This window comes from Lupinus angustifolius, unplaced genomic scaffold (genome assembly GCF_001865875.1).
Source record: "Lupinus angustifolius cultivar Tanjil unplaced genomic scaffold, LupAngTanjil_v1.0 Scaffold_134_46, whole genome shotgun sequence".
Lineage (NCBI taxonomy): Eukaryota > Viridiplantae > Streptophyta > Magnoliopsida > Fabales > Fabaceae > Lupinus > Lupinus angustifolius.
In genome coordinates this window covers 1085-14760 of record NW_017725432.1, presented here as the reverse complement: position 1 = coordinate 14760, position 13676 = coordinate 1085, and the positions used below count along the sequence as shown (strand labels likewise).

General features: G+C 32.7%; 1 protein-coding gene across 1 annotated transcript; it reads left to right on the top strand.

Annotated features, from left to right (window-relative positions):
- Nucleotides 1-11692: 11692 nt before the first annotated feature.
- Nucleotides 11693-12172, top strand: LOC109340094 (uncharacterized mitochondrial protein AtMg00860-like). The gene has a single exon (XM_019577668.1). The coding sequence runs from the start codon at nucleotides 11693-11695 to the stop codon at nucleotides 12170-12172; it is 480 nt and encodes a 159-aa protein (XP_019433213.1).
- The last annotated feature ends 1504 nt before the right edge of the window (nucleotides 12173-13676 follow it).

The following is a 13676-nucleotide window of genomic DNA, read 5'->3' as shown; positions in this document are numbered from 1 at the left end:
TCACAAATTTCATCAAGTTATTACCTCATATGGTTTTGAGGCAAATAAAGTTGATGATTGTGTGTACCATAAGTTCAGTGGGAATAAATTTATATGTCGATGATATACTGCTTGCTAGCAGTGATATGGGACTAGTGCATGAGACCAAGAGATTTCTAACGAAGAATTTCGAAATGAAAGATCTTGGGGAAGCTTCTTTTGTATTAGGTATTCAGATACTGAGAGATCACTCTCAAGGTATCCTAAAGTTATCACAAGAAAGCTATATAGATAAAGTCCCGGATAGATTTGACATAAAAGACAGTAAACCAGGGATACCCCAATAGCTAAGGGAGACAAGTTTAATCTCGAATAGTGCCCCAAAAATGACCTTGAAAGATATGAGATGCAAAAGATTCATTATACATCTGCAGTAGGAAGTCTAATATATGCTCAAGTTTGTACTCGTTCTGACATTCAATCCTAAGGAATTCCCAACAATTATATCTCGCTCAAATTAAGCAAAATATGATGAACTTTAATTTAATTAATTTGAAGTAACCCTTGCGCTTTCTTGAATCTATCTCACCACTAAAATCGAAGTTGTTTTTAGAAAATTCAAAGAATGACTTTCAAAGCATTTGCAAATTTCTAATCGTTAATTTTCACATATAAAAGTGACAAAGTGGCATGAAGTTTATGATGACTATGAATGGAATCATACAACCAGAAAGTTACATTATATGAGTCCTACGATATATGCCACCCCACAAGTTTCTAATATTTTATGTGAAAATAATCTGTACACTAAGACTGTAGATTTTTATAATAGATTCATGTGTTGATAATCATCTACTCCAACCCTATATAAAATAGTATATATGAATAATGCAACAATAATATAAAAAATAACATTCATAATATACATATTTTAAACTATATATATTTTTAATTTTGTCATTAACACCTATTTTTATTTTTACTTTAATATTATCTCATAGTTAACCCTATGATTTTAATATAAATATTGTGTAAGGAAAAAAGGGTTTTTCCAATGCAAAAACAAACTTTTTGCAATTTTTGTTGAGGTTTTTAGATAGGAGCCATAGAAAAGTGAAGAATTTTATTTTGACTAGGTGACCAATATGGAAAATATTATTTAACTTGGTTTATTGTTAAAAGTTGTGAAAAGTATAGTTTTTGCATCAGCTCTTTACTTAACTGATGTTAAAAAAATAGTTTTTGTAGGAATATATGCAAAATATTGTCAATAATGTATTTAAATCATTCTAATACTATATTGTTATTAATTAAAATAATAAGAGAATAAAATATCTTCTAGTATAAGGAGATAAATTATCTTCTTCAACCATTAAAATTATAACATGTGTCATATTTAAACATTTTTTACAAAATATTTCTAAAACTAAACAAAATAGTATGTATGTCATACTTTTATTAGCTGGAGGATATAAGTTATCTCATAGTATGAGAATATACTTTATTCTCAAATAATAAATAGACGTTGATTCTTATATTATTTGGACTTGTTTTCACCATGTGCTATACTTTGTTTAACTTAATTACAATCGTCACCATTTTTGTTTAAGAAATTACATTTATCTCTCTGACATAGGTAGTCAATATAATGTATATATAATTAAGGGTGATTTGTGTAAGTTTAAAAAAGAGAATAATGAAATTCCACTAAAACTCAAGGGACGTCAGTATAATTTACTCTAAAAGTTTGGTTCTTTGAATGATATGCACGGACAAATCTTATTTGACTGCATTTCATGAACAATATATTCAATAAAATAATTTAATAAGTAAAATTGTTAATAATAATGAACTGCTGACAAAAAGGATTAGACTTTATTTGTCAACTGAATAAAAAAACATTAAAAATGTATATGTATAAGGTTGAAATATTGAGTTTTATATAAATGTGGAAACAAAAAGTTTGTATGAAATTAATACCTTGATATCAGAGATATTTATATATATAACCTATATTGTTTTTACTATTTTAAATTACATGCATTTATTTCTCTCGAATAGTTTTTCAAGAAAGTAACTTGCTTGGCTGTGGGGACAACAACCATGGTTGACGTTGTGAATGGTATATGAAGTGCACTATAAAAATGGTTACATAGGAGATGGTCTTTTCAAGTGGAAACTACAATGAAAAGTCTCATAATAACGTAATAAACTCTATGTAGTAAAGATGATAATGTTATGTTTAATGAGCGACATATTAGACAAGATATGGCTAAAAATGAATATATTCGGGTAATTGTTGAATAACTTATTTTATATAAAAGATAATAAATCACACCATAAGTGATTTGAATATGTATGGATAAAACCACTAGAAGTTTCAATAAGAAGAGTGTATCAAATAATCATTATTCTCCTTCTATCTAATTATTGCTAGTTCTAATATTATTTGTCCTTTAGTTCCCTCTTTGCTTGAAGATTTACTGTTATCTTTTTTTTTTCAGACCAAAATGTCTACCATTGAGTATTACAAGTTTCATTTATATATTTTGATCATTCTTCTTTCAACTCCATCAATCTGGGTATGTTTTTTGTAAATGTTGTGCATGTTAAAACCAAACTTTAGAATATAATTTATTGGTATTTATGCATGTTAGACATGTGGTTTACACATAAGAGGTAAATGTGAAGATAAAGTCGTCATATTATATCTCAAATTAAGCAAAATACAATGAACTTTAATTAATTTGCAGGAAACGAACCTAGCTCTTTCTTGAAATCTCATCATTAAAATCGAAGGTTTTTTTAGAAAATTCAAAGAATGGGTTCACTACACGCCATTATAGGAATACAGTGATGTTTAAAATTGTCATTCAATAAAGTTTTTGGATGTTGTCTATGTGAGCGCAATAAAGTATAAGGTTAGATTCAATAGCGCTTTTAAAGCGCTGTAGAAAATAGACATTTAACATCACTTAATGAAACATGTCCAATTTCACCACATTTATAATAGAAACATCATTCTGAAAACCCAATTCATAAAATTTGCATGAACTTGTTTCCCTTAGTTCAAATCTATTAACCTTGAAGATTATATGTACTAACGAAAGAGACGAAGGTGGTGAAGATGTAGACAACTAATCCATGAATTTCTTGTCTCACTTAAATGATGAAATAAAAGGATTTCTTGTCAACGATAAAAATACATAGTTCAAATTTAATATAATAAGAATCAAATCAAAATTTACACAGAAAATAGAGATAAAAAATAATAATCAAATACAAGAAATACATATATAGATTGCAAGTTTGGTAAATCACCAACTACTTCAGCTAGATTCAACCTTGACAAATTCCTATATTATAAAATAAGAGTTAATATATATGCAAATGCAAGCAACAATAGTGAATCAATGAGAAATAAATAAGTTAAAATAAGACAAGGATTTATCATATGATTGAATAAAGAACCAATACATGATCTATGATAGAACATTATTACGTTGTCCAATTCATATAGCTGATCTCACCTAGTGGTGTGGGATTAAGGCTTGATTGTTGTTGTATACTTTTTACTAATGACTCTCAGTTGTATGACAGCTAAAGGGAGGTCAACTTCTTACAGCCTCATCTTAGTTAGTGAAAAGACAAAAACATCATTTCCATCATCTAGAGGAATATGGTTTTCATTTGATACTTGGTTGTGATGGATTTATATGGGTTGAGGAACACATTGAAGCCAAAGATGACATGATAGAAGATCAAGTGAGCCAATCTGAACCGCAAGTTTTATTGCCGTACAGAAATGCTGGTAATCTTGAAGAACAAGAGAAAAAGTACACAACATTGGAGACAAGAAAAATACATATGAAGGGTTGCTAATGCTGTTAGAGTATTATCTACTTTGCGCTTCGATATAACACTGGAAATCATGAAGGGAATCATTGAACTTATCCTTTCTCTGAATCTTGATATACGCAAAATGCTCGGTTTGGAGCTCTATGTTGTAGTTGCTCAAAAAGAGGCGGAAAGGAGAAAGTCAAATAAAAAGAGGAGGTAGATTGTGACGTTCTTGTTAATTCAATATAAAGCATGTTTACTAGTTTCATAACTCTTTTAGGTTCTGAACTATTGCTTAGATGGTTTTGGTAGTATGACATACTTAGAAAATGTACCGTGTCCCAAAATATGGCACTACGCCATAATAAAAAAACAACAAAGCTTAAAATTGTCATTTAACAATGTTTTTGTCACACTTTCTATGTGAGCGCAATAGTACATAAGGTTATATTCAACAATATTTTTTAAGCGTTGTAGAAAGTAGACATTTAACAGTGCTTACTGAAGCAAGCGCTGTTAAATGTCTACTTTTTAAATAAGACAATATATCTCCCAAACATAATATCAAACACATGACGAGCATATCCAACTCCACCACGTTTACAATAGATTTGTAAATCACCAACGACTCCAACTACATTCAACCTTAACATATTCCAATATTATAAAATAACATATGAGTAATGAGATCTTACACAAATTGTTCTTTCTTTCTCCTCCAATGTGCAAGTCCTTATAGAGTGTTCATGTGTTCCTCAATGATCAATAATGCAAGCTGCAAATACAAATAAAAAAATGACATCTCTAAACAAATTGCAAAAGTTATGAAAAAAATACAAAATTTGCAGCAATGGAGAAAGAAAATTTACCATTATACTCAAATCTTGTGTTCTAAACTAGTGAACAATAGCCATAAACTTAGAACACCATAGCGGCATAACTTCCCACAAATAAAGATCACACTATTGGTGAAGAGAGAAATAAATAAGATAACGATTTACCTTATGCTTGAAGAGAAAAAAAAATCAAAAATCGATAACTTACTCGAAGAGAGAAACTAAAAACAAAAGAGAAAAAAAATGTAACTTGTGGAGAAGAAGAAAAGTAAGAGAAATAATTGTGAAGTGCCATTTTATGAATGAAATGTATATGATTTTGAGGCAGTTAGTGTGTAGTCATGATACAAATTGTGTACAACTTCCAAGAACTTAGTTTAATTTTGTCTTGTTTAGAAAGTTACAAGTATTATCTACTTTGCGCTTCGATATAACACTGGAAATCATGAAGGGAATCATTGAACTTATCCTTTCTCTGAATCTTGATATACGCAAAATGCTCGGTTTGGAGCTCTATGTTGTAGTTGCTCAAAAAGAGGCGGAAAGGAGAAAGTCAAATAAAAAGAGGAGGTAGATTGTGACGTTCTTGTTAATTCAATATAAAGCATGTTTACTAGTTTCATAACTCTTTTAGGTTCTGAACTATTGCTTAGATGGTTTTGGTAGTATGACATACTTAGAAAATGTACCGTGTCCCAAAATATGGCACTACGCCATAATAAAAAAACAACAAAGCTTAAAATTGTCATTTAACAATGTTTTTGTCACACTTTCTATGTGAGCGCAATAGTACATAAGGTTATATTCAACAATATTTTTTAAGCGTTGTAGAAAGTAGACATTTAACAGTGCTTACTGAAGCAAGCGCTGTTAAATGTCTACTTTTTAAATAAGACAATATATCTCCCAAACATAATATCAAACACATGACGAGCATATCCAACTCCACCACGTTTACAATAGATTTGTAAATCACCAACGACTCCAACTACATTCAACCTTAACATATTCCAATATTATAAAATAACATATGAGTAATGAGATCTTACACAAATTGTTCTTTCTTTCTCCTCCAATGTGCAAGTCCTTATAGAGTGTTCATGTGTTCCTCAATGATCAATAATGCAAGCTGCAAATACAAATAAAAAAATGACATCTCTAAACAAATTGCAAAAGTTATGAAAAAAATACAAAATTTGCAGCAATGGAGAAAGAAAATTTACCATTATACTCAAATCTTGTGTTCTAAACTAGTGAACAATAGCCATAAACTTAGAACACCATAGCGGCATAACTTCCCACAAATAAAGATCACACTATTGGTGAAGAGAGAAATAAATAAGATAACGATTTACCTTATGCTTGAAGAGAAAAAAAAATCAAAAATCGATAACTTACTCGAAGAGAGAAACTAAAAACAAAAGAGAAAAAAAATGTAACTTGTGGAGAAGAAGAAAAGTAAGAGAAATAATTGTGAAGTGCCATTTTATGAATGAAATGTATATGATTTTGAGGCAGTTAGTGTGTAGTCATGATACAAATTGTGTACAACTTCCAAGAACTTAGTTTAATTTTGTCTTGTTTAGAAAGTTACATGTGTTTATGTCAATTGCAGAAGAAGAAGCATGAAAAAGAGGAGAAAAAGGAGAAGTTTGGGGTTTTTGAACACTGCACCCCTCATGTGAGCCACAACCTCGCCCAAGCAGGAAGAATGTCTTTCGCCCAAACGAGGGGACTGTCGCTCAAGCGACAATTCCCACTTTTGGATGTCAAAAATTTTGTGTGTGTCTCTCAAGCGAGAAATATAGGTTCAAAACTCTGAATTTCTCGGCCAAGCCATAGTTGTCGCTCAAGCTAGAAGAGTGTCTTAATGCTGAAATTTGCTCTCTCACTCGAGCGAGAATCTTTAGCTTGCGCGAGAGACCAAAAGTCTGGAACAGATATAGGCGGTTATGAAAAACAAAGGGGGTTATCTAACCATTTTCCATGCTTTTCCACATGATTTTAGGGAGAGAAACACTAGAGAGGAAGAGAGAAGTCATGCGAACGACTTTCAATCCAGAATTTCTTGTATTTCTCATGATAAGAGTGTTGTAATGGCAAGGATGAGTGGCTAGTTCTTCAGTGTTGAGATTGAAATGTAATCTTCTAACTCTTGTATTCTTGGATTCAATTCGAAAATATATTTTTGTTGTTTGATTTTGGAAAGTTTATTCTGTGCTTAATGCTTGATTCTTCTTAATTTCTAGTTTCTTGATCTTGGATCTAAGTTTAACTAGGAAGTTAAACTTGGAATCGGATCTGGATAATCTATATTGATTCATCATTGGTATAGGAATGGACAATGATGTATGAATTGCTTTTACATTGGATTTAATGCTAGATAATGAGTTAAATATCCAAGGAATTGGTATTTGATTAATTATATAAGGATTTTGTAATCAAGGAATTGATACAAATGATTCAAAGAAAATGTTGAATCAAGATCAATAACTTCACAAATTTTATAGAATTTAATCCAAAGATTACAAATAGGAGGAATGATGAAAGTCAATCCCAACCATCTTTATTTTGTTTTAGAAAACCATTTTTAATGAATTGTTTTTTATAATCTAAACCAATGAACCACCGTAATTCTCAACTTTGTACATATCTACTCAATTTACTATTTTAGAAAATAGTATATGAAATGACAAATATTCAAAGGATGCCATTATAAGTGACCTACGAAGTTTTGATGAAGACAAGATCTTACATGGAAGCTTGAAGACTTGGACATCTCAACAAACAACATACCAAGAACTCAAGGTCATTGTCATAAAATATAGGATTGCTATTTTACATTCTAGACTCCTAAGATGATTCCCTAGTATTGAGTCTTAGGGTAGGTAAACCCAACATGGAAGTGTCTTACAAAGAGTCTAAAATAAAATTCACATAAAATGAGGCATAACATCAACATATAAATATATGATAATTAACACTCATGCATTTGCATTTAGCATACATGATTTTATGCATAAAGGTTTAATCATTTCTAAAATCATGATTGCATGATCGTTCATCATATAGGGTGTTTACCATTTAAAATTGAAAAACCATTTTTTAACGATTTTAATCAATTAACCTAGTTTGTAATCGATTAAGTCCTGATGAAATCCTTAATCAACTAAGGAAAGTCATAATCGATTAAATGGAGTTACAATAGCTAACCTCCTAGAATTTATGTTTATTAATTGATTAAATAATCTTTTAATTGATTAAGCCATAACTGAAAATATGTTTTAAAAAACTTGTTAATCGATTAACATGACAATTTAATCGATTAATATCTGTTGTGTCAGTTATAAGCTAATTATGCTATTTTGCCACATAATCGAAATCAGTATTAATGCAATGTTTTTCACACTTTCATAGAGACATGGATCACTGTGAGATCGAATTATTACTGAGAGAAAAGAAAAACAAAGATTCATGGTGCTAAAGTTTTCAAAGCTAATGTGTTGATTCTTTGAAGTTGTTCTTGCAAATCTTTTTGAGTGAAATACCTTGCATGATTTCTACACTTAGTTCTTAGGGATGTTTGTGAGATCAATCTGTCAAGGGTTGTAGAAGAATTGATTTAATTGTTGTTACCTACGCAATCTTGTGTGCAAAGTAATTCGACAAAATTCAGTAAAGTTGAGGATAATTCTTGTGGTGTGTGGTATTATCACAAGTTGAGAATTAGGGATCTTCACAAGACAGGGAGTCTTGATTTGAGCAAAGAGTGTCGGCTGGGACCAGATTGTGCGAACAGTGTGGTATCCAAGTAGGCGTAGATAGAGGTCAATCTGAGCTTGGTGGCTCAACGGTTTTAGGATGGAAGTTTTTGTCTGGAGATATTGGAAGTGTGTTTGTAACTGAATTACAATTCTAACAATTAAGAAAAATCTCTTCGAGCACAATCTTCACTTTCCCTATCTCTGTAAGATTCAGTCTTTACTGCTTTCTGTGTTGAAATTTCATTATGTAATTAAGTGTTAATTGTTATTAATTTGTTTATAATCACGAATCAATATTGAGTTAGTAAAGATCTAGATTCATCATGTTTTGCAAAGCAAGAAAACTGTTTTTCAAAAGAATGACAATCAATATAATCGATTAACATGCTGATTTAATCGATTAATTGAGTTGTCCTTAATCGATTAACCTTGTTGATAATCGATTAACTGCAGCATCTTTGTATTCTGCGCAAGTATCGGAAAAGCGGGATTAGTGATCCGCTACACCTATTCATCCTCCTCTAGGTATAATCTTACCTCAATGGTACCCAACAGTATAGATCTAAATTGCTCTATGAGGACGATATCCCAGTATTTACTAGTTTTGTTACTTGAATGATACAGTTGACTTGTCGTACCAAAAATCTCAACAAGTTTCTAGTGCCGTTGTGGGGAGTAATGAACGATTTATATTAGTTTTATACTGAGTTTATTGACTATTGTAAATATTTTTTTTTTTAATTTTTTTGTAGTATAATTAACCTTTGTGCTAAGCCTTGCTGTAGTATTCTCTTATTTATGCTTTTGTGAGGTAAGGCTATGGAAGAATAATTACAGTTTAATCCAGAAATTGAGAAGTCAGCCAAGAGTAACTAAAATAAGGCAAATGAGAAACATAGTAATCAGGAAGCACAATGTAACTCCGAACAATCCACAATTTCAGAGCCTCAATTATAAAAAATGGAGAATGCAAATAATGCCACTAGGAAGAATGAGATGCCTAATCCTCCAACGAGGACGTTAGGTGACTATACTATGTACCAAGGTCTATGACACTATTCAAGCATTGTCATTCCGCATACCAAAAGGACAGTGGAGATCAAGCCTGCATATCTGAATTTGGGAAGTGCTCACCAATTTATGAGGAAAGATTATGAAGATCTGTATGTTCATCTGGATAATTTTTATGAGTTGGTGGCGACAGCGGGTTACAATTACAATGAAAGGGAAGTTACATATATGATGCTCATTCTATTTTCTCTCCTTGATGAAGGTAGGGAATGGCTTAAATCTCACCCTACCCAAAGCTTAATTAAATGGAGTGATTTGGAATCCATGTTTCTAGCAAGATTCTTCCCACCAGCTAGATATGTGCACACCAATTTTGAGATCTCAACATTTAGACAAAGTACAGAAGAAGCATTCTATGAGGCTTGCGAATGTTTCTAGATGTTGTTGAGGAAATATCCCAACCATGGATTCGAAGATATGGACCAACTAAATATATTTTGCAATGGTTTGAAACTTGAGATAAAGATGATACTAGATGTCGCTGCAGGTGACACTATGATGTCTGTTGATGTTGAGCAAGCCACCCAGATTATAACTATTTTATCTTCAACAAATAGGCCAGCTCAACACAACAGCAGGACAATATAGAAAAGGGAATGTTATATTTGAACACTGCTGATGCTATTTTGGCTCAGAATAAGATTCTAACACAATAAATTGAGGCACTAACTAAAAAAGTGTCAAAGTTGCCTCAACAGCTAAATATGGTACAAACTCCTCTGGTCTATGCAACTGATTACTGTGGGGGTGATCATACAACTGATTATTGTTCTATGTCTAGCAACAATCAAGAGGAAGAGGTTCAATATGTGAATAATCATCATCGTCAAGGAAACTTCCCCAACAACTCTTCATACAACAATTAGTTCTCGCAGGGTTGGAGAGGAAATCAGAACCAAAATTATGATTGGAGGCAAGAAGAAAAGCCATCAAACATACATCCGTCATTTTAGCAACCATTCCAACATGGTCAACATCCACCAATGCATGAAAGACTAACCAAATTGGAGGACATTCTAGAAAAGTTCATGCAAGTTTCAATGACAAATCAGAAGAATACTAAAGCATTTATCATGAATCTGGAAACACAGGTGGGTCAATTGGAAAAATAGATGAAAAAGTAACATTCAAATCACCAACATTTTTCAGCCAACACTCAGACTAATCCCAAGGAATACTACAAAGCCATTACTAGCAGGAGTGGAAAGGTGATTGGCAAGGATGTTGGCGAGAATTTGATAATGGAGGAGGAAGTGTTTATAGAAAAAGATATCGAGGGAGAAAAAGTGAGTTTGAAGAGATGCCAAATAAGGCGAATGTAGAGAGTGGAGAAGAGAACAAAGAGAAAGGAACCGAGGGATAAAAAAGAGCAGGGTGAGAAGAAAAAGATGGAACTGCAACAACTAAAAAGTCTTCCTTATACCAAGAATCCTGCCAAGAAAGACAAAGAGAGACAATATACATGGTTCATGGATATATTCAAGAACCTTCAAATCAATATACCTTTCATGGAGGTCATGGAACAAATGCCTACTTATTCCAAGTTCATGAATGATCTGTTGACAAGGAAGAAGAACTTTTCTAAGGAGCTAGTGACACTTGAAGCTGGTTGTAGTGCAATAATTCAAAAGTCTTTACGTGAAAAGACTAAAGATCTGGAAAGCTTCATAATACCAGTCACGATTAGAGAATTATCTGTGGGGAAGGCACTATTGGATTTGGGTTCGAGTATTAATCTCATGCCTTTGTCTAGGTTGAAGAGAATTGAAGATTTGGAAATCAAATCCACAAGGATGACTTTGCAGCTTGCAGATAGATCAATGAAATTTCCTTATGAGGTTGCAGAAGATGTCCTTGTTAAGGTGGAAAAGTTAGTATTCTCAGTCAATTTTGTGATAATGTATATTGAAGATGATGTTGAAGTTCCTCTAATTTTGGGCAGACTTTTCATTAAGACTGCCAGGGTGAACATTGATGTTGATGAGGGAAAGCTGAAAGTCAGGGGACAAGACGAGGAGCTACAGTGTTTTGTAAGATCAACTGAGAGGAGCTACAGTGTTTTCGAAGATCGATATGAGATCTGGATATCACAAAATACGCACGAAGTCGGAGGATATTCCTAAAACTGCTTTTCGGACACGTTATGGTCATTATGAATACCTCGTAATGCCATTTGGTGTAACCAATGCTCCTGCAATATTCATGAATTACATGAACATAATTTTTCATCCTTATCTCGACACATTTGTAGTCGTATTTATCGACGATATTCTAATTTATTCGAAGAGTGCAGAAGAACATGTCGAGCATCTGCGAGTGGTGCTGCAGATATTGAATGACAACAAGCTTTATGCCAACCTTTCGAAATGTGAGTTTTGGCTAGAGTTTGTAAATTTTCTCAGTCATGTGATCTCGAAGGGAGGAATTGTAGTGGATCCTGCGAAGGTGGAGACAGTAATGGACTGGAATTCTCCTAAGTCAGTAACGGAGATCAGGAGTTTCCTTGGTTTAGTGGGCTATTATTGGAAGTTCATTGAAGGATTCTCCAAACTGGCGTTACCACTGACTATGCTGACAAGAAAAGATAGAGCGTTTGTTTGGACGGCGAAGTGTGAAGAGAGTTTTCAGGAATTAAAGAAGAGGTTGACCACAAAACCTATTTTGATCTTACCAAATCCTTAGGAAAGTTGGACCAGTAGCTTACCAAATAGCCTTACCACCGTTATTGTCCAATCTACACAACGTTTTCCATGTGTCTCAACTTAGAAAATACATTAGTGACCCATCGCACATAATCGAACCCGATTCAATTCAGTTAAAGGATAATCTTACGTTTGAGACATTTCAGTGTGGAGAATATGACCACGTGGTAGATCCGCACGCGTTGGGTGAGGAAGGGTGCACTTAGACGTGGATAATCTTATGTTCATGTGGGAGTCGTAATTTGGAGCGACATGGTGTACTAGAATCGCATTATGTAACACCGCAAATTTTACGATTTTGAATTATAAGATTTTATTAATATTGTTATTAATTATACTTTCGAAAATGAATTTCTGGGAATTTTCAGTAAAGAATTAGATGAAACTCTAGTTGAGTTTTAGTCTTGAAATTCTATTTCCAATTTGGTGGTAAATTTTCATGATTTTCGGAGACAGTCGATTTTGGACCACTGTCGGGGCCGAATCTCACCTGGTACGGCTCAAAAGGTGGTTTTTGAGTTCCGTAACTAGGAATCGAATTCCGATTGTGCCATTGCCTTCGTAATTTCATTTCGAGTCAGTATAGACCCTGAATGCACCGATACCTATTTTCTAAATATTTTTCACTCGAAATGCCGAAATCCGAAATTTTATTCAGATATTAAAATCGGGCGATTTATAATACTCGATCAAGTATTGGCCGATAATACTCGGGCATGTTTATCGCACGTGTCCGTGAAGTTGTCATTTCGCATTGGGATGCGAAATTTGCTTTTATATAAAGCAAACCTCACATCACTTTGTCAAATATCTCATGAGCTCATCATTAGCCACCCAAGGAGATTTTTCTATGATTGCCTAGAGGGAAATCTGATTTCCCTTCTCTCCTTAAACCCTCACACTTCACACTTCACTCTCACACTCTTTCATTTTCAAAGAGAAGGTAAACCTTCTCTTCATCTTTTCTCTCATTTTCTCATTTCCTTCTTCCATCTTCAATCCTTGATCTCTCAACATTCAACCAATGGATGTTGATGAGATTTAAGTATGTTGTTCATGAGCATGTCAAGAACATATTCAACCGTTGAAATTTTCTAAAACGCTTTCTAACTCATTTTCTCCTCAAAACCGAAAATGGTGATGTTCTTGAACTTATGAAAATATTTTGTTGAAACCATGAACAACTTGTGTTCATAGAGTTGTTATAATGTTGTATTACATACTTTTGTTGTTTTAGCCAAAGGGGATGATGATAAAATCAAAGGAACCTTTAGGAAGTGTTTTGTAAAAATGAGAATGTATGTATTTCTATTTGTTTTTAGCCTTAAAACATGGCTTGAATCAAGTTGGAAAAATAGAAATCTTTGTTAAAAATGATGTTGTGAATTTTTTTTCATATCTGAGTGTAATATACTGAGTAAGTCCACGCCGTTAATGAATTTATGTTCATTAGATGTCTTACTCTCTCTATTTCTCTTCTTTTT

Bases quoted from the DNA above. Each gene is read 5' to 3' on its own strand.
- LOC109340094 (XM_019577668.1), top strand. From the start codon at position 11,693: ATGAATTACATGAACATAATTTTTCATCCTTATCTCGACACATTTGTA.